The sequence below is a fragment of the Fundulus heteroclitus genome, chromosome 10, assembly GCF_011125445.2.
Source record: "Fundulus heteroclitus isolate FHET01 chromosome 10, MU-UCD_Fhet_4.1, whole genome shotgun sequence".
NCBI classification, from domain to species: Eukaryota; Metazoa; Chordata; class Actinopteri; order Cyprinodontiformes; family Fundulidae; genus Fundulus; species Fundulus heteroclitus.
In genome coordinates this window covers 18,142,780-18,168,962 of record NC_046370.1, presented here as the reverse complement: position 1 = coordinate 18,168,962, position 26,183 = coordinate 18,142,780, and the positions used below count along the sequence as shown (strand labels likewise).

Sequence of the window (26,183 nt, the reverse complement as noted above, 5' to 3'; positions counted from 1 at the left end):
CACACAATCCAGTCATACAGAAAGATGAAAGTTCAATCACATGTGGTCCTATTAGATCCTGATTATTTCACAGTACGTCAAATTCAGTTTGTAATTTGAGTCACCAGCGGCCATGGAAGTCATTGCAACACCTGAATTAATTTATTTGAATTGGGGAGTAAAGGAAAGTTTATTTATAAAGCACTGCTGAGTAAATACATTTGGTAATATACCCAGTATACCACTATACCAATAATTGGTATAGTTTACATTTACATCTCCTGTTGTGATTATTGAACAGTTACAGTTTGAACAGAAACATGAATGTGTGCTGGGGGATGCTTTCACATCTGTTTGTTTGTAGCTGCATGTGAAGCTCAGTGTGTGCGTGAGGAAGGTGTGAGATTGCTCCATCACTGCCATTCTGTGATGGTATCTCATGCTATTATGGAGCTCATTTCTATGTCGGAGCCAGGGATTAGGAAGGCCTCCAATGAGCCTTGTGTAATGACCCTCCATGTGTTTTACATTCAGACTCATCCATCACCGTGAAGCTCTGACAGAACAAAGGCAACACCAGCATACGGAGAGCGATGTGTGTGTGTGTGTGTGTCTAATTTATCTTAGTGTTTTCTGCTTATGGGGGAATTCCTGTAGGTCAGTCTGCATATGATTACTTATATATCTGATACTGTAGGTTGTTTTTAGTGCCGTCCTCCCTCTGCAGCTCCTCGTATATGTGGCATTAACTTTTATCTGTCCTACAACACGATCCACAGAAGGCAATATGCACATTAGCAGATAGACAGAAGGGCAGCTTACAGCAGCAACAAAGCAGCAACAAAGCAGCACTTTATCCTAGTGGAGTGCCAACAATGCCAATGGAACTTCCTTATGGTTCTACTATTTTTTGGTTGCTTTTAATTAGTCTGACTTGTATTCTGTCTTCAGAAATTTGGATTTTACGTACAACTGAAAGTGGGTTTGCTTTAGCAACAGCATCCAGCTTTAAGTTATCTGTTCCACATCCTGCTGCCTCTAACTGAAGTGACGCAAAGATTTCTGCAGCCCTTTCATAAGAGAATAACCCTCTTATCAGCCTTGACACACCAGTTGTCTGCAGAAATTCAGGAATAGTCTGTTCTTATTTTGCATAAAAAATGGATGGAAAAGGATTCCCATTCCTTCAGATTCCCTCCTCCTCTCTCCATCCCCATTTTATGCTTTGATTCCGCATGCCTATTTTTAACTACATCCCCCTTTTGTTATCACTTGGGCTTTTAACAGAGCCCCTTCAGCCCCTATCCTTCTCCGCCTCTTGTTCACGCTGTCTCGTCTCCTCCTAACTCCCACTTTCTTCGTTTCTGGCAAGGAGGCAATTAAATATTTAAAGCTGTGCTGCTGCTGAGCCCTAAATTTAGACGAGACAGAGACACCCCGTTCCTCTCTTCTTTTTTCAAAATGTTTTCATTCATTTCAGACATTTTCCAATAAATAAATAAATGAATAGGCACTCAATGTTTCAGAGTTGTTTTGTAAACCATTCGGAAAACCATCGCTTATTTTCTCCTTTTTCACTATATATATATATATATATATATATATATATATATATATATATATATATATATATATATATAATTTTCTGGAGAATTTATAACCATGAAAACCTATTGCCAGCGTAACAGAGTGCTTTAGACGGTTTAACAGTTTACTGCTGCTTTGAACAGGTGACCCACCGAAAACCAAATCAAGACAGAAATGTTTCATAAATGTAAAGGACACACTATTCTTAATTGCCTTGAGTTTCAGGTCGACTTGGAACACTTTTATCTCATTCAGTTTTTCATGGTTCGTTTAATTTTATATCTGAGTCACTTCTGCATCTCACACTTCCCTCCCTTCGCTGAGCCAAAATGTAAAAATAGCTTTTTATTGAATTATTCATCCTCAACCCCAATTCTCACAGGTGGAAGGCTGCAACTTGTCTCCCCACTAGAGGCAACCTATTTATGCAGAAATATTCCTTTCATCTAAAATCAAGAAAAATCAAAAATGCTGAAATGTGACATTAGTTATGTACAGATCATGTTGTTCAAGCTGTGTCGAGTATAGTTGATCATCACATTCTCACTCTCTTTCTTTAGCACTGTGTGTCAGTCAGCACCTAAAAACTAAGTTGTCTGGAGACCTACATTCTAGATTTCCTCGTTGTCAGGATTTCTGCAGATTTCCAGGTAGTCTCTGGTGTGTTCAGGCAGCAGAGAATGGTCTCGGATAAAAGTAGAGATCAGTTTGCTCCTCTGATGAGTACTGTCACTAAAAATAAATGTAAATAATCTGGAAATGTGTGCGATTTAAATTAACCAGTTTACAAGTTATAGGTATTGGAAAATGGACATGAGTAAAGAAAAATATTTGTATTTCCAGGGTTTTCAACTATCCCCATGGTGTTAAAGTGCCATCTGCCACTCATGATGTACATCTATCCATCCAACCATCAGTCTGACATTCATCTTATCACCTTATATATTGGTTGTCCCACATGCCAATCATTGTGACGAGCTCACGTAACGCCAATGTCTCTGCTCGTTCCTTGTTAGTTTGCTATTTCTGCGCATGCGCACGTCTGGTATTTATATATCCGCATAGCTTCGGTGTTAGCTGTTCATTGTAACACCGCTGCTCACGCCCCATACATTAAAAATCGCGGTGAGTCGCAAGAAGCAAAACTGTCTTACAAGTTTATAAGAAGCAGAGGAAAGCCTCAGACGAGTTATTTGAGAAATTCTTTCACGCGATCCCCCTGAGGAGCGTAAGAGCAGGTAGGATGGTCTTGCACATGCGCAATTATTCATAAAGGGACGTTGGTGTTTTTTACCTTCATTTCTTGAAAAATCGTCCACGCTACCTTTCAAATTTCCAAAAGGCTGATAAAGTTTCCAAATCCAGCATGTTCTATAACAGACAGAAGTCCTGCTCACTCACAGCATTAATTTATTTTTACAACGGCTACCTACATCTCTCTGCTTCTAACAGACTTCATTTTGAACACTTTACTGATTCTGAAAATGACAAATTTTTAGGCTTCTATTAGTAACAGCATAGTTACCACCTGACAGGGTGGTAAAAAATCAAGGATTTTGTTACTATGCTTGAACCCTTGACTACATCCCCCTTATATATTCATTAATTCATTCATTCAATAATTTTTTCCACCAACAGAGCAAATTGGAGAATTCAAGTCACAAATTCATTGCATCCATTTATGGCTTCTTTCTCTCCCCTCTAACCTCCTCCACGATCTTCATCGCTTACATTCTTCCTCTCCATCACCCTTCTTGTTTCTCCCACCTGATTTTATGATTCAGAGCCGATCTGCAAACCTTTGCACATACCTTGATTGATTGGACAAAGTGATATGGTCATATTCTGCTCTAATACCTCACCGGCCAAAGACATCAAGGTTTAGCTAGCCCAAACTGTCAGCTTTCAACACTGGAGGAGAGACTAGGGAAGTGTTAGTGGGAACTGAGGGAGAAACACTGAAAGTGTTAGGGAACTAGGAGGAAGGAAAGAGATGAAGAAATGATTTACCAGTAAATGATCTCAGGAAAAAGGGGCAGAGAAACAAAACAGACGAGGATGTCCGTACTTTCAGCCGCTGGTTTTAAATCCGTTTTTCTTGATTCCGTAATCGCTTTAGTATGACATTCAGGGATGTCATCATTCAATTAGCTGCATTAGATTAGCTGTAGATAAGCTATATAGTGTTTTATTTATAACTTTTCCTTCAGTGTGTGGTGAATGTTACACAAATAATTAGCTTTATGCCTTTTCAGATTTCTGTTTAAAAATGTAAATGATTTTTTTTGTCCAAATTTGGCTGTTTCCAACCATGAAATTGTAATTTAATCATCACCCTATTTTAAAAGGATGCATTATATGGACATAGTTTTCATTTTTAGGCATCATTTGGAAATTATAGTTTTCCTATAGAAAACCATTTCACAGCTCATTTAAGTCAACAAACATTTGTAAACAAATATTTATCAATTTGTACAATCTCTGTAACTTTTTGTCAAATACAAATAGCATTTCCAAAAGTAGATATGTAAGGTCTTAAATACATTCCATGACTTTTATATTCAACTCCAAAAAATGTATTTTGATAGATGTCAGATGTCATTTGAATAGCTTTAGTGTTGTTTAGTGTTTCTAAATCGTCCTGATATACAGAAGGAGATTTATCTGCTCCAGAATTGATTGTTGCATTTCCCTTTATTTTGGTCTCTCAAAGTCATCCCTGAATAAATTAAATAACATAAAGAAATTCTTCATTAATCAAGTATATAATGATTTGAAACCCAGAATTACAGCTCAATGACATCACAATACGCAAATTAATATGTATCAGATGTTTTTGCCTTTTCACTTGAAATTGTTGGCAACACTGGGTTTCACGCAGCAGAATTATTTGGATAATAAAAGAGAAACTACAGTCATTTGTGATTATTTTTTAGGTTTTTTTGTTTTAATGATTTAGGAGCTTCTTTTTATGTCTCTTTCTGAGAAGGTACCTTCATCAAGACTTACTCCATCATCATCGCCATGTTTCCTGTTCTGCAATTTTCTTTGCAGTTCAGAGACTAACAACTGCCTTCTTTTGGCTGTATTGTCTCACAACTATTCAAACTTAAACACAATGAAAGCAGGAGGGCAGTGGCTCTTATCAGTGTTAGAAATGGATGGGCCTGTTTATATAAAAGGAACATAAATGGGTCTTAAGAGTGCTAACTGTACTTAAGACTCTTATTGTAAAGGCTTGTTCTGGCTGTCCATCACTCTGCTACAGTAACAATAGTCCCAGAAATCTGGCAAGATGGTAACGGATTAAAATGACAAATCAGACTCTTCTGAAGACTGCAAACATCTGTGTCATAGTCAACTTAGAAGGCATTAGCTGTCAATATGCTGGGCACATAGGAGTCTTTTTTTTTCTATCAATCATGGTCAAAAGGTCTCTTCAGTTATAATGTACAAAATACAGCTGCATTTAACACCTGTTCCTCTTTGGGGGTTGAATTATCCCCACTTTAATATAACTGTCCCGTCTGTAAACACTTCATCCCCACTTGAAGGTAATTTATTAAGCTAAAGGAAAAAAAACAAGAATATAAAGTCGATCTGTTTGAGCAAGAGTATAGAACTGGAATGGACAAAATGGGTCCTAAAGATGACCACATGATGTCTTTTTTTACTTTGGCAGATTGTCAACATGCTCTAATCCTACAAAGTCTAAAATCTCCCAATCTGGTGCTCTGATGTGATTATATTTTGTGGGTGTTATGATCTGGCACTGTGTTTGCAATTGAACTAAACAGAGTTGATTCAAAATTAATGTTTTAATCCAGTGTTTATTGCTTTGGTATAATTTTTCTCACTCAGCTACTGCAGAATCCTGTATTATGTTAATACACACCTTTACAGCAAATAACTTAATTTTCAATGCATTCATAATTTCCCTTATAGTAGATCGCTATCAGTGACTAAATATTTACTAAACAAAGAAATCACCAAGTTGAAGGCGTTACGGGTAAAAACATTTCAATAAAAACAAGGCTGTTTGCTGATATTCTGGAGTTTTTTTTCTGCTGCAGACAGGGAATCTCATTTAAGTAAAAATCTGTTGTTGTGTTAAATGTGCAGCTGAAGGTTTTTTTGATCTAACTAAAGGCGACATGACAATTGTTTATAACTGCTTGATGAAAGGACGATGAGAGGGAGGTGGCAGAGAGAAGTGATGTGGAAAGCAGACAGAGAGAAGGAGACAATCTGCCTTTGCCATCCCCTTCCAAGGTCACCCTTTCTGCTGAATCAAATATTTCACTCTGATAGAAGTGGGCATCTCTCTCCTCCTCCTTTTCTCCATCCCTCCTCATTTTCCTCCTCCTCCATCCTTCACTTGTTTCACTGCTGCTGCTTCCCCTCCCCCTCTTGTTTTTCACTTCACATTCCTTTTCTCCTCCTCACCACCACCGTCCTCCCACTCTCTCTGCCTCCCTCCTTTCTGGGGCGCTGCGGATGCAGTTCCCATAGCAACCATCGGATCCACGCTTGTCTGGATGTGATCCATTAATAACCCCGCTGGCTGCGGATAATACCAGCGCATCTTGTGTTCGACCACAGACGGAGCAAAAAAAGGCAGAGACACATGCTAACAGGACCAAAATGTTTGAAACAGAAATAGGGTAAATAACGTAGGAAAATATGAAGTTAGCTTTATCCTAAATTTAGCTTTACTCCCTAGACAGTTAAAGCCACACATTCGATTTAAGTACGTCCTGTCCTATGTAGTGTCTCCTTAAGATTCCAAATAGAAATATGTCTTAAATTATCTTAATTTGTTTTTTCAGTGAATCATTTTCCAATTTAAATGTGAATTGTCCAGATTTTTAAAAGCGCAAAGCTTTTACAGCCATTCCTGTTTTGACCATCAGCATAATGTTAGAGCATCTTATTTTCACCGTCTTATGTCACAAATTACAAGTGATTTTTATACATGGCGACTGAGACTCTTTTGGACTCTGTGTGTTTATCTCTGTTGCTCATCATATTGGCAACATGCTGCAGCCAGAGGGAGGACGCCGGGTAGGTGGACTGATAAATGGCAGGTGGCCAAGCCAGAATGTTTGTGTTTCTGTGACTGAGAATGTGTTTTTATCTCTGCAGGCTGTGTAAGTACACGTCAGAGATAATGCTTACAGGTTTAGGAATGTGCGGTTTGTTTTAAATGCTGTGTATGAATGAAAGAGGATGGGTGGGTGACGGGGTAGATTTGACCTACTTTTTCACTGCGGAGGACCGGGTCCACAGAGATCCAGACAGCTTCCTTCTCGCCCCACCTCTTTCTTTATCTCACCCACAAGGACAAAAACAATTAGCTGGGTGTTCTGCAGACCTGCCAGGTCTAATGATAGTAACACATTTTGTTTTGAGATGTGGCTCTTTTACCAGGTGTTTAGATGTAATTAGCACCTTTTTTTAATTGTGAGCTACTGATGAGACACTTATCTGGCTTTCCCACATTTTTTTTTTTGGTTGTATCAAAATATAACTGTACATTTACTTTATTTATTAAAATGGCTTAAAGTGTTTAAAGATCTCAGTTCCAGCCATTTACCTCCAAAGTCGGCATAGTTAATAAAAAACCCTTTTTCTTCAAACATTCAAATGCATTGGGGCATTAAAGTTATTTTATGTACAATAGTGTGTCAGGAAGGTTTTTCAGGCAATAATTGAGGTCTTTGATCCATCCTTAATGGAGGCCTTTGTTTGACAGACGTTTAGCATAGCAGCCTTCTGTCATCTGTTTTCCTCTCTTGAATTTGACCTACAGCTCAGTTAGGTTCAGATAGTACAAAATGCGCTTAAAAAAATCCAGATGTTCACAAATACCTTTAGGTTTAGGTAACATAAAATACTCAGTTTCATCCTAAACCAGAAATTTTAGGTTTAAGAAGCCCAGATCCCAATATGAGCTTAAGCATCCCCCAAAACGGCAGGTTTCAGTAATAGGCAACCAAAATCCAACTTGTTAGGCTCACATACTTCAAACTTGACATAAAGATGTCTGAATTAAAAGCGATTAGTTAAATCAAACTTTTTAAACTGAAAGGTTGACGTTTTGATTAACTAAATACCAAATACTTAACTACCAATGTTAGGCTGTATTAGCTCAAATTCCAAATCTGAAATTCTGGTTCAAACAACCCTAGGATAAACATAACTAATATGTAGCCCGTTATCAGCATTTTACTTAAATTTTAAGTTTCCAAATCAGAGAAATGTACTCCCTGAACCTTTCCTTCTAGGCTTTAAATGCTAAACACCGCTTGGCACGTCTTATTCGTTAATTGCATAATGAGTTTCCTCTGCAGTGAATCAGACACTAATTGCAAACAGATCACAACCGTAAATTAAATGAGAGGCTCTGCAGAAATTAGCTGCCATAGATTTGACACACATTGTCTTAGGGCTATTGCTTAATTTCCTCTTTATTTTTTTTATATATATATATATATATATATATATATATATATATATATATATATATATATATATATATATATATATATATATATATATATATATATATATGCCGTAGACAATTAAGCAGATTATCTGGTATTTTTCTTTGCATTGGGAAAAGGAGAAAAAAAGGCCTTTTTAGATGTTTTATTTAGTGGTGGTTGTTGGAGCCAGGACCGACCAGTTTGTTAGTGTACAGGGTTGTCCATCTATTGATCTTTGCTGTAATAAATCCCCCACATGAACACCCTGCTTTCCTGTAGGAGCTTTGCTCTTGCTTGTGTGAAGAAATGGAGCCTCTGCTCTTGCTTCTAGATCACCTGATCCATAGTGTATAAAAGCCCTAGTTAAGTGCTCTACCACTGAGACGGTACAGTACCTGTGACCTCTATATTTCCTCTAAAGTACTCCCCCACCCCAAACACGATTCACCCAGCAACAGCACCACACCCCCCACTGTCAGGCCAGTTCTTATTACCTTCAGCACAGGACTGTTCCCCTCCATCTCTACCTTTGTGCCATCTCCCTTTGCTGATGTAGACCTCCTTCCTCCTCATTTTATTATTTTTCACCTGTCTTTAATCTTTCTGCTTTCTTGTCCTCTTTCAACTGTCAATCTTAATTGTCTTTCATAATACTTTTTCAGTGCACTTTCACATGCTTCTTCATCCCAGTTTGCTTTTCATCTTTTCTTTAAAATTTGTCAAGCTGTTGCAACATTTCTTTTACTATTGGGTGGCATACACGCCATCAGAAGGGACAGGGAGTCTTTTGAGTAAATTGATGGTAGTAAGTCCTGGAGGGAAACCTGCAAGAAGCCCCAAAAGACTTGAGATTGAGGCAGAGGTTCCTCTTCCGGCAGAACAATGACTCTAAGCCTACAGGCAGAGCTGCAATGAAGAGTTTTAGATTGAAGCAGACTCATGTTAAAATGGCCCACAGTCCAGACCTACAGTAAGTCCAGTTGAGAACATGTGGCAAGACTTGAAAATGAATGTTAAGAGAAACTATTCTTTCAGTTTAACTGAGCCTGAGCTGTTTTGTGAAGATGAATGGGCCAAAACTGCCGTCAGTCTAGAGCTTCCTAGTGCAGGGAAGACCCTGACTGCTTTTAACAACTCCCCAGAATGTGAAACGTGCCTTTTTATTTATTTTATATTTTTAAGGTCAAAGCTGTGAATCAGATATTTTCTTTCTCACGCAATGATTTATTCAGGGCATTTAAACTCTTAGAGCTCCTGAAAGAAAACTAATTATGACCTGACAAGTTTTATTTCAAGAGATGAAACTTTGATTAGACATTGATTGGCTTTAATGAACAAAACTGGAAACGTGACCACTTCACAAGAGAGCACTCACCCTTCGGTAATAAAGACTTAAAGGAGGCCACCTGTCTTTTATCTGCTTTGACTCAGTGTGAGTCAGTGTATTGATTTACTTAATATGTTTTTAAGTTAACCCCTCTGGCCCTTCAGATTCTTGAGTGTCCTTTCGAAAAGGCCAAAGGCACAGCTGATTGGTGAGTAAGATTTAGCTCAGTGCTTTTGAGGTTTTAACAGGAGAAAAGGTCCAACCGTGTTGACCTTGTCGGGAATATGAGCCTGGCTGAACCACCTGCTGTGTAGATATAATGGCTCTCTAGTGTGTGTTAGCTACCACCATCTCTGGAGCAGCAACACAGTCCTCCAGGGTCCCAGAGGCCTTTGAATTTAGAATTTCCGTTACCAATTCATCTCCCACTGATCCCTTAAACAGTTGAAATCCTGAGGTGAGAAGTGTGTTCTTTTGTTTGAAGGGGACGGACTGGGAGCACTGGACTCATAGCAGCTTAAGCAGGAATATTCACTGATCCAAACTATTCGTTAATTGTCCTGTGGGAATAAGAGTAGTGAATCTGATGATGCCAAATGGAGCACCTTCTAGTATTTTTGCATATTTTGACAATTTATCCATCCTCTACTGTCCTCAGTGTTGCATTCAGGGGTTAATGAGCCAGATTTTAATAAGGAGCAACACAGAGGGTTGAGGGGAACTTTGATATATCATTAACAAATGAAACCATTCAACAAATCACTAATTTCTTTATATATTCAGAAAATTTCCTTCTGTAGTAGTAGTAGTAGTAGTAGTAGTAGTAGTAATAGTAGTAGTAGTAATAGTAGTAGTAGTAGTATAAAAATATTAGCAACAATATATTGTTAGATAAGAAGTTGTGTTTTGATCTTTCAATTTCCAGAGTATGGATTGAGTGCTATGAGATATTCAAAGTGTAAAATACATATGTACTGAAATCAAATTACACACAGGGGGACTTGAGTGGCTGCATAGGATTTAATTTGGGGATATCAAAGTAAAGGGACCTAAACACATTTTTGAATCTTTAGACTTTTATGTGTAAAATAATATTTGAAACCAAGTCACATTTTGCTTTGCTTCACATTTATGCACAGCTTTGTGTTGGTTGGTCATATAAAACCTGGATAACTAATGGTAATGATTTACTAAAAGCCCAAGAACTTATATAAAAAAAACTTCACACTACACTAAAATATTCATATTTTTGTCCATTTTGAAGTTTTTGTTGGCCTTTGGCAACTTTTGATTGTCAGCGTTTCTATTCCCTAACTGCAGCAGTCCAGATCTTGCTCACTGTGCAGAAAAAATGAGACTCACTGAGCATATTAAGAAGCAGTGCTCTTTTTGCCTTGATCTATTTTTGTGTATGATAAAACTTTATATTGCGAGTCATGTACGTTCTTAACTAATCTCTCCTAAGAGCACAGTGATGTTGGAGTTTGTTTCAAAGACATACATGATAAGTATTTATTATTCATTTATTTTGGTAGATATGAAATTCAAACATTAAGCAGAAGTCTGAATGTGGGCCTGTTTTAACTATTTATTTATCTTGCTCAGTTGTGTTTAAGGTAAGGTACATTCAGTCTTTTTCTCCCAATGTTGTTATTAACCTACTTGGCAACGCTGCTGTTTTGTGTTCATTATTTTTATTCTGTAAAAGACGAGTGGAGGGAACTCTAATAGGATGGGGAATAAAGACAAAAGCAGTTTCTGATACCTTGACTTGTTTTAGTTTCACAGCAAAGTCACTTTTGAAAATCTTAACGTTTAATTTGTCTCGCTTGCTTAAAGAAATATAATTTTTACGACTTTCCTATTTTTATTGTGTTCAGGCTTGAGCCTGTGACTTTTATGTTTATTTCCATGTTCAAAACCAAGAAATATGTTTTTAAAAGTCATTAGAATTGATGTTTAAATGCAACTCTTTGGACACCCAACAAACTAACCAGTGTGCTCCTGATTGTGACAAAAGTATAATAGAAAAAATGCTACATTTCTGGCAGCATTGAGTTTGAGGTTGAAACTTCATAATGACATCAAGTTGTGAAATGATTGTACAAGTCTCACTTTTCTGTACTTACACTTTTTTGTCTCACTTGTGAGGTCATTGTTAAAACTTGGTCCTGAGAGAGCATTATGAATATTCCACTCATAATGCCAAATATTAAATATTCATCAGCAAGCATGCGGCAGGATTGTTTTGGAAAAGCACTAATTGATTTAAGGTAATCTGCAGATATTTTTGCTCTGACAAATAACACAGTGGTAAAAATTGCTGTCAAAAAATATGAATACTCCTAATCAACAACTGCAGTTGCCTGAAAGATCTAGATGTAGACTTCATGCGAAGCTGTCCCACCTTGCCATCCTCTTCTCTCTTGTTTGGCTTTTTCCAACCCATAAATCTAATTTTCCTGTTGTTTCATATTTTTGGAGCACAAAGCTTTTCCCACAGAGGCTGTTTTTGGTGGATCTGCAGAAATTCACCCTCCTTAATACGAGTCCTTTGTTGTTGTTAAGACCATAAGTATAAAGTATGGTCTTGAACAATAATACAAATTGATTATAATGGGTGTGAGCAGCTTTACAAAATTGGTCCTTGCAAATTGGCCTAAATATCTCTGGTTTACCTCTGGTAAAATGTTATACTTTTAAATGGTTACAGGGTAGTAGTCATACATTATTGCTAAAATCTCCACATTGACTGATTTAAACTCATGCCATATACTTTCAGTTTTCATTTCTTTTGAACTTCTTTCTTCTTTTGCATTTCTGTGTTATTTACACATGACATCTTCAAAACTGCACAGCTCTAAGGCAGAGTCTAATTAGAGAGCCGCATTCAAACAGTCTCTCGGGCACTTTTCACAGCGTGAACCCCTCCAAATTGTAGCCACGTTTAACGGAGGCAGACAACGTTTTTGCAGTTTTCATCCACCAAGCTGCTTTGAATCAGGTTCTCTTGTTGTATGATGATCAGGGACAAGAACTGTTCCACCTGTTTGCTGCTCTAGGATTATTTTTAGTTTGTATGTAGGTGTGAGTTTGTGCTGCTGAGTGCATGGTGCCATTTGTTCCTCAGTGTGAATGCAGCACAGAGAAGGATGTGAGACACGCAATGCAGCCATGTGAGACAAAGAAGGTGTGATAGTGAGAGGAGCAGGTTTCTTTGTGTCAGCTCTAGTGTTGATTATATTTCTAAGTAACGGAAAGAGGGAGGATATGATACTAAAAAAGATGAATGGAATACACAAAGCATGAGCAGACAGCAATGAGCTTCCTTAGCAAATCTACGAGTCTTCTGCAGAAAAACAGAAAAAGAGGACATTTGTATTTTCAAAAACTTTCTAGAACATCTGGAGAACATCTTTAGGACTGCAGCATGTGTACAAACATCTCAGAAATCACAAACCTTTAAGCATTTAATTTTCTTGAACAGCAAACAGGCTTAAATCGGAGGCAACCAGACTTTAATCGCTCAGTGTTTCTGGTGGTTTGCACTTTTGCTCAGGTGCAGGCAACCGGAACTGACAAAGACTCCTAGAAAGGTGTCGAAACATTTTCAGAAAAACTGAGCAAAAGTCCGGTTGCCTCCAATTTAAGCCTGTTTGCTGAGAATTTGCACAGGATGCATGTTGCACGTTTCCTTGAACAAATACAGCTACTAAGCAAAAGAGATTTCTGTAATGAAATAAGATGAAACCAGGTCTAGATGTCAGGAAATTATAAAATCAATTAAACCGGTTTATTAATTGCCCGAGGCAACATTAAAAGCAGCACAGCAATGCCTTAGTAGTACTTCTGAATTCAGTAATATGCAGGACAAATTGAAAAATGCAATCCAAACTTGCTTTACTTTGTTTTACAGGGCAGCTGCAGGCGTACACAATTATTAACTACATTTGACAGAGACAAAAGAAACAGATCTAGTTTATATACCAAAATATGTGTAATCAGTTCAATCAAGTCTAACTCTACACACAGATGTAAAGTAAGTTGCATATGTTCCATTTTGATCCCACTTATAAACATTGCAGTCAATGTCTGTTTACTATGCAATTTCTTAAAAATGTTCTATCTAAGGAAACCTAGAACACAGAAGCACTGCTCCAGGGGTACTTTCTATGTTAAAGAATCAGAGTTGATCGCAGCAGTAGTTCCTTCTGTGGTTTAATCTAGGACAGAAACACAGCTTTATACATAAACTTTACACCGGTAGTTAAGTCTTTGGGATTAAAATAAAACAGAGTAGATACAGTAAACCGCAGCAATACCTCTTTCAATTGCTAGATATAGAGACATAGAGAGAAACTAAGGTTAAAACATAAAGATAGGATCAAGTATATCGTCTGTAAAAACAGAACATGAGGTTATTAGCGATAACTAGTTTTTCAGCATCACCCCTGGACAGAATGTTTCTAATTTTGGTAATATTCCTGAGGTGAAAAAAGGAAACCCTTGAAACCTGTTTAATATGGGATTTAAACGACATGTCTTGGTCAAAAATACACCAATATTTTTTACTTTATTACCAGATGCCAATTTAATGCCATCCAGATTAAGTGATTGATTAAGAAGTTTATTTTTTGAGGACTCTGGTCCAAAGATTACAACTTCTGTCTTGTCAGAATTTAAAAGCAGGAAATTTATTTATCCAGGTTTTGATGTCAAGACATGCCTATAGGCGAAGTAATTGATTGGATACATCAGGATTTATGAATAAATATAACTGAATGTCATCAGCATAACAGTGGAAATTAATCCCATGCTGTCTGATAATTTAGTCAATTGGAAGCATATATATAGTAAAGAGAATTGGCCCAAGGACTGAACCCTGTGCTACTCCACAAGTGACCCTAGAGTTTGACAGACTCCAGTTTGTTCGTGTTAATATTAAATCTTCTTCAGACAGATGAGATTTAAACCAGCCTAATGCTTTCCCCTTAATCCCTACAGTATGTTCAAGTCTTTCTAGAAGAATATTGTGATCAACTGTATCAAACGCAGCACTGAGATCTAACAGGACAAGTACAGACACAACTCCATTATCAGCGCCCATGAGAATATCATTAGTGACCTTCACCAGAGGTCTAACGTTGGCCCAAATCAGTATGGTTGAACTAATTTTAACTAGAATTCTCATGCTCTCTGATCTTCTTCCCCTGAATCATGATGCTCAGAGGAAAAAGTCCAAAAACCCTGAATGAGAATGATTCAGAATCAATGTTAAAATGTGGTAATATTCACATGTTATACAGTTATTAAAATCAAAAGCATCTCTGACTAGTCACTTGTTAATATTGTGGTTTAGCTGATGCTGATTTGTTCATCTGCACAAAAAGCCTGGATAGAAGCCTGGCTGTTCATCAGTCTGAAGGCAGCACGGTTCTTTCTGCGCAGCTCACTATCGAGATCCGACCTGATGGTGTCTGAACCCACAAAGAAATACTGTCTGAAGCACATACTGAACATGTGTGCTGTTCTCTTTTTATTCTGTCATTTTGATCAGTTGCCTTAAAAGCTAAGCTATTGACAGAAGGACCTGAGACCTTGTGTACCCGAGACACAGATCTGTGTTGAAGCTTTGAAAGATAGATTTTTTTTGATGGAATCGGCGCAGGGTGGTTTCCAATTTTTCATTCCCATATGTCATCTCACCCACAAATGGGGAAATATTTCACTTGGATCAGAGAAAAATTCAGCTTTCCAGAGTGCCATCACTTCCTCCCCACCTGCTGCACTCATATATTTTTTAGCAGCTGTCAGCTAAGGGGACATTCAGGTACGCTGTTAGAGGGATGACTCAGAAGATGGGCTGGATGGTTTAATAGACGCTGGGTGGTTCTGGTATTTCAACCCGAAAATAGCCTCTACTGCATCTCATCCCTCTTCCACTGCCCTTGCTTTTTAAATCCGAACATTTTCATTTAATTTAAACATTTTCAAATTGTATTTACCCACAAATTCCAACCCCTCCTCTACACTAGAGAGATTTGAAATAAAATAGGCACAGGACAGGCCAGTACATAAAGATGTGATCATTCATTCTTGATGCTAATTTGAATGGACATTAAAGAAAGTAAATTTTTCTTTGCTGGTGCCAAGTGCCGGATGTCATTTAATGATCCTGTGCTGAGAGCAAACAGACCAAACTCAAGGACCACTTTGATGTTCAGCAACATAATGGAAGGAAAGGTAAAATGCAAAGGACAAGGGGGGAAAAGGCTTTGTTGACTCAGAAGGTCACAGAGTTTGATATGGATGACCAATGTAACATATTGCACTATTGTGCACTTTATCTCTAAATTTAACATTTGATAAATATGTCAGTAAAGGTCCTCCAGATATGATCACACTTTGATTCGGTGTATAACAGCAAGATTCCTGCTTTCCCTTTTTGTTTCATCTAAATACTTCCTTGATCATTTGAGTTTTTGGCTGAATCCCACATCCAAGGGTTACCCTTTACCCTCCCCCTGGCTTATCTCTTGGCGCTTTATTCAGGTCGAGGTTACAATATCCCACTCATAAGTAAGAGACTGATTCAAAGATCAAAGATCAAAGTCATCATTATTTGTTGTTTCTTTCTTTTATATAACATACTTGACTTAATAGGCCTGCAGGTGTAATGCAAATACTTAGCAATCCTGCATCAGAAGGGTTTTTATGTTCATTCTGAATGAACACACACATAATGCCAAATGCACCCTAGTGGGAGTCAATCTACTTTAAGGCACAAGTCATTATGATAGAACATGGCGTTTTATTGTACTGTTTCCAGTGTATATTGTAGGAAAGTTGAGTGGATGGGAAAAAAATGTGGCAGAAAAACAAACATAAGCAACAATGATAAGCCTAGATTTTGTCTAAATAAAATGCTTCCCTTCTGCTGAAAAGCTTTATGCAGCTGCTGATTTCATTTTTCCACCAGGGCTTGGCACCCATCCACACAGGCAACAGTACAGATACCTACCATGCTTTAATGATCTTGGCATCACTGCCTAACCTGCCCCCAAACTGGCCTGTCAACATGAGAAACAATAGAAACAACAATGCACATGAGCTGAAAGCCACTATTAAAATATACTGGGCTCCCTTAACAACTCCGCAGAGCCAAGATCTGATAATATCCACGCCACCCCATATTGATACAATATTTCATGCAAAAAGACTCCTGAACAAGAACTGTCCAGCATAATTTTCTATTGAAAATATGCCTAAGCGTGCCCCATATACGGACGCCTTAGACCTCGAAGCAGCGGTCTCAGGTTCGACCTTTGCCGCATGTCTTTCCCCCCTCTTTCTCAGCCCCCCTTCCTGTCAGCCTACTTTAATTAAAGGCCAATAATGCCAGATAATTTTTTTTTCAATATGCCTAAGCCATTTCTAAATGGTTCATTGATGTCTGGGCTAAATTTAGTAGATATGGAATTCGAACATTAAGCAGAAGTCTAAATGTGGGCCTGTTTTAACCAAAATTGACTAGCACACAGCAAAGGAAAGGGGGGAAAAGAGAAAACAGGATTGTCAGCTCTGTTGCTCACTGGGTGTGAGGGCATGCATTTTACACAATATGGACATACATATTGGTCTCATTTGACAGTCAAATTTTCTTAGAAACTAAATTTAGGATTTTCATTAGCTCTGAGCTTTCCATGATATTTTAATTTGAGAGGCACCAGTATGTACAAATCTTGAACACCCTTGAAGCGTACCAATAAAAGTACAAATAACTTTAGGAATAATTTCATTTTCTCCCCCTCCTCTGTCTCCTGCCTCCTTCTGTTCACACAAAGAAGAGCTACCTTTGGGGAAAAAAAGTGACCTTGCACTCAGGTGGCTTGAAGGGCAAAGACGGAGACATGCAACGGATGGGGGGCAGGGGTATAGAGTAAAGGAAAGAATTGATTTTCCAGTCGGAGAGGCCATCCAATGATGGACCAAGTCTGCCCTCGGGGGAGCTTCGGCTGCCTCTCGCCGGCTCTGGGCAGCAGAGGCCAGCCAGTGAACTCAAAACTAAACCCATCGTGTTTTCTTTCACTTAAGAGACCAGAGTGTTAGCGCCATTTCTTTAAAACAGGCCCTTGTATATTTTGGATCAGAGATGTGTCAGTTCGGTGAGGCTGCTTTGATGGAATCCTTTTCAGTGTTTTTTTCGACTTTCACACAAAGCTCAGCGCAGCCGCTCCCGCCGGCTTTCCAGCCGCACAGTGAGACGCACCGAGATGAGAGATGGACGGAGGAACAGACAGATCGCGGCGCACTCACACGAACAGTATCGCTGGCTGGCTGGCAGCCATGACAGATGGGGGAGTTGGGTTCACGGGGGGGGGTTGCCATGGAAACCAGCATCGGCGCTACCCTGAGCCTTTCCACCCTGGATAAGCCGAGCTGCACATGCTCTGCAGAGGAGTGTAGCGTGGGCAGAACGAGTCTTATTTATTCCTCTTGTTTACAATGTTGATGTTGTGCAACAAGTCAGCTTCAGCGGGTTCATGACATAAATTCAGACATTAGATTGAAGTGGCGCAGGACGGGAGGGAACAGTGAATCTGTTTGCATGATCAGTAACTGTGTCACCAGGAAAGTGTGTCGGAAAGGACATTTGGCCGTACAGAATCGGATGCATATTTATTTATCATGCTTCCAGCCCTCCAGGACCCAGCAGCTCTGTATTTACATCACTTCCTCCTCCCACTCTTTCTCAACCAGAGAGCAATTATCACACAGTCATCTTCTCGGTCTCCATCACATTAACAGTATCTCACATTTCTGTCTCCCTCAGCAGCCCCACAGTTTCAGCCCATTTTATTCTCACTGGCCGAGGCCCTCCATCGATCCTGTTTAAGAGCAAATGAGGCAAAGCCCCAGTTCACCTAGAGAGGGTCTAACTAGATCTGACAGCCTCTAAAAGCCCGGCCGCCGCTGCTCTCTGGTCCAGAAACACCCAATGGGTCATTCCTTCCACAGCTCTCCTGCATGATTTCTTCACTTGTACGTCTTCATTTTCTCATCCTCTCTTTTCAAGCATGCGCAGACACCCTGTCTACAACAGTCTTCATAAATGCTGCTGTTTTCTCTTACACAACCATGCAGCGTTTGATCATTTGCACTTACGTACGCCCACACGTTCTGTTTAAACAACGTCTGAAGTTAGGACCTCTTGTGATGGACGATAAGAGGTTTCTAATAACTCCCTGAATCTTTACAATTTCCTGTAACCTAATTCAAGACAAAGTCATTGTTACGTCCCTGATTGTTTCAGCTGTTTAAACATTTTTTCATATCATAGAGTACATTTTTGAGTCATTCCTGATGTGTTGTAATTTTTCAGTGTTCTTGGTCAATAGTTGTTCAGGCTTGCTGAAAGTCCTTTGAAGTCTTTTTTTTTTTTAGGTGTGATAAAAAAGTTTCCCATTCTCTCAACATACAATGAAATATTTCCAATTTTGATCAGTCATTAAATGATCATAGCAGCTGATGTTCATGTTCTAATAAATTAGATCCATGTTTGAATAAATTGGTTTGAGCCGCCCTTCATTACAGTACTTAACATATCCTGTATTTGTCTAAGGAGACATTAGCGAGCTTTCCTACTGTTGAGGGATCCCACTTCTCAGCCTCCCTCGTAAATTTTATTCCAGGGTGTTTAAAGATGTTTTGCTGCACTGATTCATTTCTGTTGGACAAACTGTTGGCAGGCTTATTTTTAGTCAGCCAGTGCATTTATGGAAATTGAAGTTTGTTTTTTTTCTTTGTTATTTTTTTTCGAGTTGTGTTATAAATTGGTCATAAATTCTGTCAGAGACAATGTCAGGAGAAGATGGAAAGATATAGTCCCTCATAAAAGTAAAAGTATTCAGTTTGCTTGTACCTTTCCACATTTTGTCACGTTAAAATCACAAACTTCAATGTACGTTATTGTGATTTTATGTCATAGACTCACACACAATGTGTGTAAATGGCTTCTGAAAAGGTAAATGGCTTCTGAAAAGGTATTTCTTTATAGAAGGTTTTTTTAGGGCGGTGTGCAAAGATGCTTTTTCCATATTGGTCAGAAAGTTCAATGATGGTCTCATCTGACCAGAGCCCTTTTTATGCGTTTACCATGTTTGCTACTACCTTTAACAAACCTTTTGATGACCAATATCTTCCAACAATGAAGGGGCAACAATGTCTTCTTGCCCCTTCTCTATAAGGGCCAAATTTGTGGAGTGCACAACTAATGGCTTTCCTATTGAGAGATTCTCCCACCTAAACTATTAATCTCTCCAGCTTATCCAGCTATGAGCTTCTTGATCACTTCTCTGATTAAGGTTTATGTTTCTTTTTTATCTAAGAATAATCTGAACAGAGCTCAGTGAGATATTAACAGTCTAAAGCAGTTTTAAGTAAAAATAAATAAATAAATACAATTACCAAAGATTTTCACAACTTCATAAGAACTGGATTTGTTCTGTAATCCAGTTACACACAGATGGGCTCTATTTACTAACTAAATGACATCAGAAGGCAATTGCTTGCACAAGATTTAATTTTTGGGTACCAGAGAAAAAGTGTTGAAAATCATCTGTGGCTTTCTTTCCACTTCACAATTCTCCACCATTCTTTTGTGTTTCCGTTACAAAAAAAACCCCAAAAATATATAATATATATATAACTTCAAAATATATTGAAGTTCGTGGTTCTAAGTGTCAAAATTTAAAAAGGATTATGGGGTGGGAATACTTTTATAAGCCAATGTGTGAATGGATAGATTTTTACTATGCGCTAATCAGCACTTATTCCTGTTCTTAGACAATTTTTCTAAATCAATCTGAGACATTCACTGTATAAAGCTTCATTCTTAGGAATAACAGTTTGGGGTTTTTCTCCACTGCTGCTGTAAAAATGACAAAGGGATGTTTCTGAGTGAGACAGATAACTCAGTTTGTGTGTATGATGATGATTTATGGTGTGTGTGTGTGTGTGTGTGTGTGTGTGTGTGTGTGTGTGTGCGTGCGTGTATGCGTGTGTGTGTGATAAATGTATGGCACAGTTGTGATTATGCTGCTGCTTGTGTCAGAGAGAGTGGGTGAAACCATAATTTATAGCCTAAACAGCATCTGGGTTTTGCGCAGGTTTTTATCTGCAGGATATTGTTTTCAATGGATTATGGTGTTAAAATTAGCGTGGGATTCCTCTTCTCAGCCTCCATTGAGAAGCTTCGCTCTTTAAGGTGTGGATTGAATAGTACAGATGAAATGTGTTGCACTTTTGCTTCTGAATGTGGCAATTAATGTGGTTTGGACATTTGAGTTGAAGATCTTTTGGACGCCTCCCGTTTGACATTATCTGATATAACCCAGAGCTCTTGCATCATCCATCAGCTTAGAGCTCCATGTCATGAAGCTCAAATCATCTCAAGGCGGTTTCTTAAACGTAACAATGAGTCCAAGGGAGATCTCACCTTTAGGATGTGGTGAAAAGGTAGATTCTCATCATGAATGCAGAGCTGACAAATCAGTGTGACACTTTTATGTCAAGACTGACTGAAATCTCTGACAATTGGTCGAAGCTTTGCCAAAAAGAATTAAATAAGTTTTAAAAGCAAAATGGGGTTCAGATTATTACGAGGAAGGTGTAACCTAATACGGAATAGCTTTGAATAACCATGTGGAATCTGGAGAGTCCTTTGCAGTTTGCTGTTACCTTTTATTTTCCTGCTCCGGTCTCAGATTAGACCGACACAAACTATAACTGGGCCAAAATATGACAACTTTAATAGTACATTACTATTACAGTGAGAACAGGCAAAAAGCCATTTACTCCAATCCTTCATGCCTGGTGTAGTGCATATTGTAAATGCTTGTCTGGTTGGACCCCACTGAGTTAAATGTATGGGTGACGATCGGGAGCCTGCAGAGCTAGGTGAAAGACTAATGAGATCATTTGATTATTTGAATTACGTGTTGGTGGACCCTACAGGTCAGGACTGGAGTTGCCAGACTTTGAATGTTTATTTTGTAATGTTTGTCTTTAAATAATTAAATCTTTTTCTTTCCATACTTTATAAGTATTAATGTCCCCGTTTTACTGTCCTGTTCGTAGTGAGAAGAGGAAGCTGCAGGTGAACATTGCGAGCCCCATCCAGTGCAGCATGAACGGACGGAAGTGCACGATCGTCGTCGAGCCAAAGATCAACCAGTCACATCCGGACTTCACCAAGAGCCGAGCCGGTTACATCCTGGCTGTTCCTGGAAACTAGTACGGGCCAAAAGAGGAAAGGTGTAATAACCCATTTTAAACCTTCCCAAGATTGTAATCCATATTATGTCATGGTTGGAAGAGCTGCTTTTGTGGTGACAAAGTAGCTCTGCCATTGGATTGATTCTTTAAACTAAGCCAAATTTGTCAGTTTTTTACTGGCAGCATTGTTGAAAAAGGCATATCAGTTGAACCAATTAAAAGAAATATGCACTTAATTATTATTTACCAAAGGGGAATTGTTGCTGTTTGAGTTGATTACCTTTGTGCAATATTTAGTTCATTGCATAGTGATTAGTGTTATTGTAAGTGAGAACACATTATCTACGACCTGTTCTCAGAACCACCGTTGTTGCATAATACCTGCAAAATCCAAAGGTTTTACAGGAATTTATGATCCCTGAAGCTGGAGGAGTTAATCGGCTCAAACGGGAACCCTTGAAATGATGCAGAATATGGGGATCATATCTGCATTAATGTGTACCATTTGTGTAGAATTTGCCGACCTAAAGGAAATAATGAAGAACCTGGAATGTCTGCTTTACTTATGTTTGTGGGTGTATCATGAAACGGGGCCAAAGAATGTGTTGAGCATATTCTTAACTAACAATCCTGCTATATAAAGCATGTCAAAATCGAATAACCCGCGTGTTGCTATCTATGCAAATATAGTTTTACAACACTCTAATTCAGCAAGGAACAGGAAATGTGCTTCATTTAGTCTTTAAAGGAATGCTTGGCAAAACCTGGATAGCAGATAGCAAATAAATCAACCAATCAATTTCAGTTCCTATTCTCTGTAGCTATGAAACTCCATGCTTTGGTTTGGTAACAGTGTTGCTGGCCAACTGTATACTGTAATCTCTCGTTAACCCAAACCGAGTTTGACTTCCGGCCTTTGCGTTCAGTGAAGACCATAATGACTTGCAGGGGTTCTCAAGCATGACAAACCCCCCTTTTAAATAAAGAAGGAAATCATGTTTAAGTGTGACTGAAGATGCAGGTTATCTTTTCTAACTCTTTTCGTTAGTAAAGCTCAGTAGCTCTGAGCTTTATGCTACTTGTTTGGAAACCCAAATAACACAAGCCACATAATTTCAGTTCGGTGTGTTTTCCACAAGGTGTGAGTTGTGCTAAAGTCATCACTTTGCTTTTGGTGTTAGCAATTACAGAATGTGTTGTTCTCTGTTTTTGCAAAAAGAATCTGTCAGCACTGAATGTCACGAAGCAGAACTTTCACGTTTTAGGACGTGGCTTTCTTTGTACAGCCGATGAGTGAAATAAGAAGCATGAGGTGCAGAGTTCAAAACCATTAAAAAAAAAAAAAATCACAAGAAATCCAGAGTTTGCAGTAAGGTGATGTCAGTTAAAAGCCCCTAGCCTTTTACAGTCATAGCTACATACTCATTAGCAATAACATTTAAATCTATTCTCAGTTTAAACTGACAAATCACAGATTTTGGGCTCAAAATATCCTAACCCAGTCAGTAGCTTAAATATGTATTCCTGATATTTTTGCTTAAATGTTTGAAAACTAAAATATTTTCTAAGAAAATCGTTCTAGTAGATGTTCTGGGGCTTTCATTAAAGCATTTGGTTAACTTCTTTGTTCCAGCTTAGCTAACATGCTAACCATGATACGTTTGCTGAAAAGCTAGCTGCTAATGTAAAAGCTTCCTTGTAATTTTTTCCTTTTATTTGATCTAATATGATATTAACCTCCATCCACTGACACAAAACGAAGAATAAAATATATTTTAGCTACTCTAGTCGACTTTAGCCTAATCATTATTAATATTTAAGTGCTACATTTTGCTGCGTTTTAGTTTGGTGCTGTGAAAGGACTGAAAAGTTGATTTGAATTCTGTTCACGATGCTTCTGTAGCTTAGGAGAGAGTTAATTATACGAGAGGCAGACAATTATGTTAAGTTTGAAATCAGTCCTATTCTGCTGTTTTTATTGTTTTATTCATTGTCCTCATATTAAGCCTTAAGTATTCTCAATTATAAAAAATAAGACATTCTCAGCATGTGCAGTTCCGTAAAGCTTCTTCAACATCTCCAAAAATGTACACTTCATCAGCTGTTTCTTTAAATAACAAGGAATTTCTCCCCAAACTCCATCTGCTGCTGAACAATGTCTGCACAGCTGGGTGTAGGAGGATTAAATGTGTCGCTGGATGTTTTAATGTGAATATCAAAAATGACAAAAACTAGCAACAGACACCAAATGTTGTTTGCCGAATACTACACACCCATTATTGTGTTTATTCTAGAGTAAAAGCATCCTTTTTTTTGCTTCACGACAGGAAGGAGAAGCTGTTTAGTGATCGTTTAGGCCCCTGCAGCACAGTCGCCTAACTGGGTGTTGTGTGACGGTGTTTTTTGAACTTCGTACCTTTTTAAAGAATCAAATGTGTTCTGCTTCACTGTTGGCTAATGAAGCTTTTCGAGACGTGAAAAGAACGGTCGTGAAAATTGAGTGTTTGTCAGGGAAGCGGTGAAGGTTTTGCTTGGCTTCAAAGGAGTGTGTCTCTGTATCTGTGTGGACTATAACAGTGCAGCTCTGCATGCCCCGCGGGGGGGGGGGGGGGGGTAATCTCCCACAGGGTTTTCCTTTTTTCCCTCCTCCCTGCTCTGCTCTTCTCTGCTCATCATTAGGAAGGACTTTGTGTCATTTCTTACTTCAGCACTTCTCTTCAGGCCAAAGAGGGGTTGGTGAGCGGAGCCTCGTTTTTGCTTCCTCTGCTTCTTCTATTTCCCTCATTGCACGTCTCCACACTCCTCCTCCTTGTTAAATTACTTGGCTGTACTGTCCTGCGGGTCATTGAAGGATTGTTTTTGTTTGTTTTGTGTCTTTGTTTCCTGCTATTCTTTACTGACAGTTTTCAAGTAAAACAAAGCAAAACCAGCTTTAAGATGGTTCAGAAGGAATGTGAATACCCCAAAGCGCTCTCTCGAGTAATGCTAACTAGAGCTGCACAGTATATCACACATTTATCATCAGTCGTATTATCAGCGTCATGGGGAATTGCTTGGAATGCAGTAAATATTAGCTTATTGTATAAGTACATTCATCTATTTGGTTATGTTTTAGTTAAAAAAAAAACTGTTCGAGAAACTGTTCAACACAAATATGACTGCTCACTACCTGAAGTCTGTTGCTGCGAAGCTAAAGCAAAAAACTGTAGACCTACATATTTCATTATTTATCGCTAGTCCTGTCTTCGTTGACATTCATCTGTATTATCACATAAGACATGTTTTTCCTGCGTTTTTGTATTTTATGCATTTTGGAAATATGCCAGGCTTCCAGCAAAAACAAAAAAAACAAACAAAAAAACTCTACAGTACTGTGCAAAAGTTAGTCATTCCTAGTCATTAGTCATTCTTTCGTTTTCTGTTATGTGCAATTTGTTGCAATCCTTCAGAATGGTCTCAATCAATAGTTCTTGAAGTTTTCTAAAGGTCTGATGATGTTTTTGCTCTGGATTTTTCTGCTTGTCACTTAAAATGTTATCTTTTAGGCACTCGTACTACCATGTAGCAGTCACAAAAACACAATTCCTCCCAATTTCTTGTCCTTAATCTTTTAAAAACATAGACGGGTAGACATTGTAATAGACAGCAAATACTTTTTTGCCTTGACATGATGATTCCCTAATAACTGTTGCCTGAAAACTTGGCATACAAGCGATCAGTGAAGAAAGGATGCATGGAAGACTTGTGTCAGATTTTCTTGACAAGATTTTCATCTACTGTTCATCTTGAAATATTTGTTCTTTTTTTTTGTCCCGCACTTGTACACTTAACGTTTCTTTTTTAAGCACACAGCACGATTAACTGGCACTGTCTGGTACAAGAACCAGAGAGAAAGTTACCAAAAAGCAGCCAAAATCCAAAGAAACCTTTTGAAAGACCTTTGAAAATCCCAAAAACATTTAGGGTTTACTAGAAAGTTCCAAAATGTGGAGACAAATTGTAACTGATTACAGGCTCTTTGAAAATTATACTCAGTACTTCCTCAAAATAATGCAATAACAACAACTGTGGGGTGTACTTCATCCAATTTACAGACGCTCAGGCTTAAAAAAAAAAATACCATCTAAGCTGTAGATTGGACTGGGTTTACCATTCTTGCTGCCATTAGAGCAAATGAAAAAAGACTATAGCAGTAATCTTTTTGAATCTGCAATTGCCAACTTGCTGTTCTGATGCAAAATCTGTAAAAGAACCTCCCCAGATAATACTGACCACCCAACAATACCATACATTATGATGCATGCAGTAAGTTATTTGAATTTGCAGCTTTGCAGATTTATTTTTATTGTATTTTTGGCGTGAAAAATGAACCATTTATGACATGCTGTTGATATTCAAATAAAGTTCTAAATCGTTTTATTTCTAATAATCCCTTTATACATAAGTCTAAATATGGATGGCAGCATTTGTGCCATTACGTCCTTCACCTTACTGTGATCAATTGTTTTGTTTTTTTACCCTAACAC

General features: G+C 38.3%; 1 protein-coding gene across 1 annotated transcript in view; it reads left to right on the top strand.

Moving 5' to 3' along the window:
• myo1d (myosin 1D) overlaps positions 1-24,266 on the top strand; it is a 119,506-nt gene extending 95,240 nt beyond the window's left edge. Inside the window, exon 22 of the mRNA XM_036142166.1 lies at positions 21,520-24,266. Coding sequence (XP_035998059.1) covers positions 21,520-21,676 — 157 coding nt within the window. The 3' untranslated portion in view covers positions 21,677-24,266. The remainder of the gene's footprint in view (positions 1-21,519) is intronic.
• The last annotated feature ends 1,917 nt before the right edge of the window (positions 24,267-26,183 follow it).